This window comes from Semicossyphus pulcher, unplaced genomic scaffold, assembly GCF_022749685.1.
Source record: "Semicossyphus pulcher isolate SPU_LCO1_2020_fin unplaced genomic scaffold, fSemPul1.0.p SCAF_9, whole genome shotgun sequence".
Classification (NCBI taxonomy): Eukaryota; Metazoa; Chordata; class Actinopteri; order Labriformes; family Labridae; genus Semicossyphus; species Semicossyphus pulcher.
The window spans coordinates 23,161,551-23,168,567 of record NW_027211770.1 but is presented as its reverse complement, the minus strand read 5'-3'; the positions used below and the strand labels follow the sequence as shown (position 1 = coordinate 23,168,567).

At 39.7% G+C, this 7,017-nt stretch overlaps 1 protein-coding gene across 1 annotated transcript; it reads left to right on the top strand.

Moving 5' to 3' along the window:
• The first annotated feature begins 556 nt into the window (after positions 1-556).
• Positions 557-6,022, top strand: ppp1r8b (protein phosphatase 1, regulatory subunit 8b). The gene is made up of 7 exons (XM_069656148.1): positions 557-614; positions 1,151-1,211; positions 1,552-1,705; positions 2,076-2,293; positions 3,297-3,441; positions 3,605-3,669; positions 3,965-6,022. The coding sequence occupies exons 1-7, from the start codon at positions 562-564 to the stop codon at positions 4,316-4,318; spliced, it is 1,050 nt and encodes a 349-aa protein (XP_069512249.1). The 5' UTR covers positions 557-561; the 3' UTR covers positions 4,319-6,022.
• The last annotated feature ends 995 nt before the right edge of the window (positions 6,023-7,017 follow it).

The following is a 7,017-nucleotide window of genomic DNA, read 5'->3' as shown; positions in this document are numbered from 1 at the left end:
CCGTTTTTATGATATGTTGTTTTTAAAGTTTAACGGAGGTGAATGAGGCTCCTTATATATTCACAGGGCCTGATGATGTAATATATTTAATCAGAGTCTGAGTCTGTGAATTGACTTGTATGTACAGATGCACCTAATCAGGTCGCTTCGTTCAGTGAACGAGAGAGAGAGAGAGAGAGAGAGAGAGAGAGAGAGAGACATTCGGTCAAGCGATACGTTCAGTCACTGTCACTCGTTCATGAACGATGATACGTTCAGTCGTTCTCCTAACCAATGATGGTGATTTGATACATTAGATGTGATACAAACAGCCCTCCTCTGAAACGCAATTGGCTCGTGCTAACATCAATCAGTCTGGTTTCCTAAAAGAAGAAGTGGGGAGCCAAGTGAACGAAAGGAACGACTTTGATGCTTGAAAGTGAACGGATCATTCCGTTCACTGAAAAGATTCGTTCTTTTTGAACGAATCGTTCAGGACCGAAACATCTCTAACTACAACTCCCATTAACCCAGAGCGACGTTTACCCAGCATGCAGCTCGTCGTTGATAACATGAGTCAAGATGGCGACTAAAATAAGCAAAGAGGGTCCCCCTCCTTTTGATTGTCCATCATGGTAAGAAAATGCACATGCTAAAGTTGAAACTATTTCTTTGTTATGAAATGTCAGATGCAAATGAGTAGAACAACGTTCACGCATTCATATTACTCATCCTCAATTAGGGAGAAGCGTGTAGCTACAGTAGCTAACGTTAGCGACCAAGCTAGCTAGCATGCTAACCCGTTAACGCAGGCGTTAATGTACGATGGCGTTTTTTAATACTTATACATACTTAAATGCTATTTTCTAAAAGTGTACGATAAAAGCAGAAGGTGTCCAATAATACAGTTAGGCCATAATAATATTTATAGCATTTTTAATGACCTGTGATAGATAGCATTTCTCTTGCAGACGCAAGACGACTGCAATAAGCGTTTCAATGAGCTGACTGTAACACGACGAGAGGTCCATGCACTCCAATTTTATTTAAGCATGATAAGAGAAACAAAGCATGGATATCAAATGACCGGACTTATTGGCTAGCTTCTTATAAATGTAGCAAACGAGGCCTGTTTAAATATTTACAATGTTCACCAACTGTTTTCTTTCAGGGCAGGCAAGCCGCCCCCAGGACTCCATCTAGACGTGATGAAGGGAGACAAACTGATGGAGGTAACTGGAGGCTGGGAAATATTAAGCACTTCCTCTATAGTAGCTGTAACGTTATAGAACTTTAAAAGCATGTGATGGATAGTATTGTGGGAAGTTTAATGCACCAGATACGAGCCTGACAGTCCACTTTGTCCCAGATGTTTTGCACACTGGGATTATCTATGGCTGCATGGCTTCAAACGGTGCAAAAGCAGCATCAGCCCTGAGATTTAAACTTTTCAGTGGGAAGCAGCACTGTTAAGTTATGGCTCAAAGGCACAGAAACATGGCAGACTGTCTGCAAACCTTTTCTTCAGTTGTTCCAATGGCTATGATTAACTGAAGCTGTCTCTCTCTATAGAAACTGATCATAGATGAGAAGAAGTACTACCTGTTTGGGAGGAACCCCGACTGGTGTGATTTCACCATCGACCATCAATCATGTTCTCGTGTCCACGCTGCCCTGGTCTACCACAAACACCTGAAAAGAGTCTTTCTCATAGACCTCAACAGCAGTAAGACATTATTTATAATCCCACTGCAGTACCCTACTCAATTTATACTAACAACCAGAATCTGGGAATGTTTGTCATATTGGCTGATTGCTGTACAGACTTGCAATATGTTTACACTAGCCCAATTATGTACAGGCAATACACATAGAAGCTGAAATGATTGGTGCTGGGTTTTTCACATTTCATATACATTTTTCACTATTAAATTTAAAACATTTCTATCGGTGTTTCTCAAAGCCCAATGTGACATCCTTAAATGTCTTATTTTGTCTACAGTTCAAGTTTTATAAATATCAGGTTTGGTATCTATATCACTGTCAATGTCTTCTTCAACAACTCAAATCATCTTTCATTATTGTTACCATTTTAGCACATGGTACTTTCCTTGGGCACATCCGTCTGGAGGCACATAAGCCTCAGCAGGTTCCCATAGACTCTACAATATCCTTTGGGGCCTCGACACGGACCTACACCATCAGAGAGAAACCTCAAACCCAAGGCACAGCTGGCACAGGAGACAGTAAAACAGGAGACGACGAGGAGCTGAAAGGACTGCTCGGGCTTCCTGAGGAAGAGACAGAGTTGGAGGTAAATCTAGTTTCTTATAACAATATTCTCACGCTTTCAAACAGAAAAGAGAGCGCTTGTCTCGTTTATCACCTTCCTCTTCCTCTTCTGATTAAATAAGTTTTAGTCCCTTGATGTTTTTTTTATAGACATGTAGTGTATGAAGTTTGTATTTTGCATTAGATCAATCTTCACAAATACAACTACAATTAATAGTACTAACCCAAAGTGCACAGTTTCAACATCAAAGCTAGAAACGTTCTTTTTTCACACTGCATACTTTTCTCTCTAATGGATATATTATCTTTTAAACTATGCACCCCATTGTCTGCACTTCTGCTATTTTAATTAATATTAATGACTCATTTTAATTGATCTTACATTTTGATCTATTACCTTTTTAAATTATTTTAATTGATCTTCTATTTTAATCTGTTACCTTTATAATCAATATTAAATTATTTCTAATTGATCTTACATTTTAATCTATTTCCTATCTTTAAAATATAATGGAAGATCGAACATTGCAGCAGTAGGAGTCTGGGACTCCAGGGTCTGGGACCCAAGAGAAAAATAATTCTCATAATACCAAGTTAAAGTATAACTGATGAGTTATAATTAAAGTTCAGGGAACTGTAATTCATGAGAAGCATATACTGTTGCATTGTTCTGACCGGACCTGTTTTATATTTTAATGCTATATTTAGCTTTTCTTTTCCTTTAATGTTTTTAATGCTCTGTTTTTAACTGTGTAGAGCACTCTGAATTGCTCTGTGTATGAGTGGTGCTTTATAGATAAACTTGCCTTGCCTTGAACATAACATTAACATTAGAGCTAGTGATTATGTAACCTCTTTATGGAAATTGTCTATTAATTAAAAAGTAGTTATATTACCTTTTCCCTTACTCTATTAATCCAACCTATCATTCTCCTGCTTGGTCTGATATACTGTCGTGTTGCAAAACAGACTTTTAAATGCAACCAAATTTCACACATTTTACTTTGCTGTCTGCATCCTGCCAGAACCTGACAGAGTTCAACACGGCTCACAACAAGCGCATCTCCATGCTGACCATTGAGGAGGGCAACCTGGAAATCCAGAGGCCTAAGAGGAAACGGAGAAACTCAAGAGTGACGTTCAATGAGGAGGACTCCATCATTAACCCAGGTACAAATCAAAGTGAAGTTGAGAATATAATATTAGTTTGATTGGAAGAGTTTTGCAGCGAGGGCCCCCTGTCATGCTGTAAATGTAAAACAAAGATGTGTCAGTGTGGGATCAGATCCACTCAGCATTAACTTGTAACACCTGTATTTCTTAATACTTACAGAGGATATTGACCCCTCTGTGGGACGCTTCAGGAATATGGTGCAGACTGCTGTCGTCCCAATCAAGGTAAGCTGTAGTTGTGTCATTTAAAAATGTCTGATTCAGTTGGTGTACTATTATTGTATTGCTGTGTTAAGCAGTTTGGTCACATTATTAAACGTAAGAACCAGTCTGTCTAGATCACTGGATGACAATAGTACAAGTATTGCCACAATGACTGGCTCTGATTTGTTTCAATGAAGTAGTGCACTTGTATAATGTTGGTAAGATGTCTGTGTTTAACCTGCAAACATAGTTAAGGTTCAAATTAAGGCTAAAAGTTACATGGTGTGAAGTTAATACTTTGTTGTCCCTGCTGCAGAAACGCAGATCAGAGGGCCAAAACAGCCTGGGTCTTGATGACCTGTCTTCAAAACGCATGCACGCCTACAGCTTGGGCGGTGGCCTCTATGGGGACTTGCCTCCCACCAGCCACGAGAACCAGCCTACAGGAGCTCCAGGAGGTGCTGCTATGCAGGGAGGGCTTCCTCTGCCCTTCCCCAACCCAGCACCAGAGGTGGACCTGGCCCCAGAGGCTCCCCAGCCCCCTGTCACCCTCAACCCCACCCCGGTCACAGCCCCCTACCTTCCAGAGACCCTCAACGAGCCGCGCAAAAAGAAGTATGCCAAAGAGGCTTGGCCGGGGAAGAAACCCACCCCTTCACTACTCATCTAACCGGTTTGTTCAAGCCGCTGACTCTCAGGTTATCAGCAGATACATCAGGGACTGTGACCTGGCGGGGGCGGAGTCATACACTCAGTTTTCTTTTTTATTTGTTGTTACTCATCTTCATCACAGAAAGGCGCCACACCATTTCCCTTTGGACTGTCACAAGGTACCATTTACGTAACTAAGTTGGCAAGAAAACAGCAGAACCCTGTCAATTGCAACCAAATGAATGAACATTTACGAGACTTGTCAGTTTGCATTGGAGCCTCAGAGTGGCAGTTTGTGTTGGTGACAGGCTACATGGATATTAGTTATGTTTTTGATGTGTTGGGTGTAAAGTTGGATTTTTTTCTACTAAACATGTTTCAACATTTTTTTTTGTCACTCCAGTATTTTATAATGCTGTCAAACAAATGACGGAAAAAGTACTTTTTATAAGAGATTTTACTGTGAAAGTCAGGAAAGTCAGAGAATCCACACATGAAGTCGGTTTCTATTCAAACACAGGGCTGCTTTTTATTTTCAAAACCTATTGATATAATGTGATAAAGTGTTCCGCTCACTGAAACATTTCCATTGCATATATTAGACCAATATGACATTAACCAAAGTGTCTTGTTTTTGTCCTATAGGCCACTAGATGGTGACTTGTGCACAAAGAGTTTTCAATGAGGTTCAGCTGCAGACTTGCAGGTTCTGTCGTTAATGACCTGTTGAACTAACTCTAACAAAAAAATGAAAGTGGTCTTCTTCTGCATATAAAAAGCCATTTTCCCTGTCCAAGCGGTTTGTTAATGGTATTTGTCCTTTGGCTTTTGAGTTGTAATAATTTGTTGCCCTTTTCCCCAGCACCAATATACAGTAAATACAAGGATCTTACAGTTTTCTATGATGGCAATTAATTGGATTTTTATAAAGTAGTTACAGCATACCAGAATTGGACTGACCGCACACAAACGCACACCAACTTTGCTGCAAAATAAAGTGTTTGTAAAAACAGAAAGGATTGCATTTAGTATGTTTTAATGGTTATGTAGCCTGCTTAAATAGTCACATGCAACAGACTGCAGGGCAGCTTATACAGTACACTTTATTTTGTTAGTCCTGAATGGATTTGAGACATAGGAGCTGTCTTTGCACAGTAGCAGAAGTTACCATTGTCACGTGACATTTATGAGCTGGTGGGAAACTATTTTCCACAAGGTGTAGAGGTTTTTGGCTTTGGTTAAAGGTCAAAACAATCACACAGGAAACGAAAGAAGAAACTGGAACAGTGATAAAGAGTCCTCAGCCAAAATCACATACAGGACATTGTGGTCCAACTGTATGAAATACTGCTTTACCACAAGGCCACCACAGAGTCTAAAACAACTCTTTGAATCTTCTTTTGAAAGAGGTCGCCTGGCGGACATTAGACCGTAAGGTATCCATCTTAATGTAAATCAAGGGCACTAGTGTTTATGGGAAGACCTTTAATCTGATACTAAATGCACTGATCGGTCTTTTAAGTTATATTCTTTGGAGCAGCATGAGGTCACGACTGAAGATTTTTCCAGGTAGTTCATGTGGTCATCACATTCAAGTACCGGTGTGTGAAAGGCTGGAGATCAAAGAAAGATGAACTGTTTCACTTTTACAAACTGTGCTGGTGACATTTTGTCCTCGTGGGTGTGTGGATTTTGTAATCATATGACTGTAAATAAAAAATGAACTACTTTTGACTCAACTCTTTCCAGTGGTTTCAGCTATTTCATTTCATTTCAAGGTCCTCCTAAGGCAAGCAAACAGCACAGACTGAGAATGAAGATGACACGGTGTATATCCACACTGTGGTAATGCATACTTCATCCAGCCACGACTTAAATCTAGGACCTGATGTCTGTTTGTGTCTAGATAGACTTTGGACCTTGTTAAAATGTGCTCATGCAGCACAGACAACTTCACTGACTTAAGAAGAATCTTTACACTTCACAATAAACTTTGTAATTAGGGATGCACAATATTATCGGCACCTTATCAGTATCTCATTTTTCTGCCAATATTTTCCACCCATAAAACAAAGCTTTCATTTTGTCTAAATGCTCAATGATTCCCTAAAAAAGCTTGACGCAATGCTACGACATTATCTCTTCGAGAGTGTGCGTGCGCACTACGTGCACCACCGTCAAGCGTGAAGAAGAATGCAAGATGTCTGCAGTATGGCAGTTTTTCAAAGTTTCTGAAAGGGACAGCAAGGTTGCTGTTAGCAATGGTTGCTCAGCGACGGTCATGCGAGGAGGGGCCAAATCTCATCAAAGTTGTATGAATATTACAGTTTTATTTGAAAGAAAATGTTACATACATGCCAAACATGGCATTTTGTACATAACCTACGTTTAAGTAGTTTTCTTATCTTGCCCAGTGCATGGGTACATTTTAAAAAGCACTGCATTATGTTATTTCTGCATCTGCCAGTGGGCCACTACTTATATAACTAATATAACGGTATTTAAATCGGCAAAAATGGTTGGCAACATTTATTTTTTATTTTTTACATTTTATTTAACCAGGAAAAGCCTCACTGAGATTAAAAATCTCTTTTACAAGAGTGTCCTGGCTAAGACAGGCAGCAGCACATTTTAACAAAGTTTCAGACAAACAACACACAACAGTTACAAAAACAAGCGAGCATGTTCTGGGTCACATAGCGAAAGCCATTAATCAAA

Bases quoted from the DNA above. Each gene is read 5' to 3' on its own strand.
- ppp1r8b (XM_069656148.1), top strand. From the start codon at position 562: ATGGCGACTAAAATAAGCAAAGAGGGTCCCCCTCCTTTTGATTGTCCA. The intron at 1,706-2,075 runs GTAAGACATTAT...TTACCATTTTAG, and splicing joins TCTCATAGACCTCAACAGCA to CACATGGTACTTTCCTTGGG. The intron at 3,442-3,604 runs GTACAAATCAAA...TAATACTTACAG, and splicing joins GGACTCCATCATTAACCCAG to AGGATATTGACCCCTCTGTG.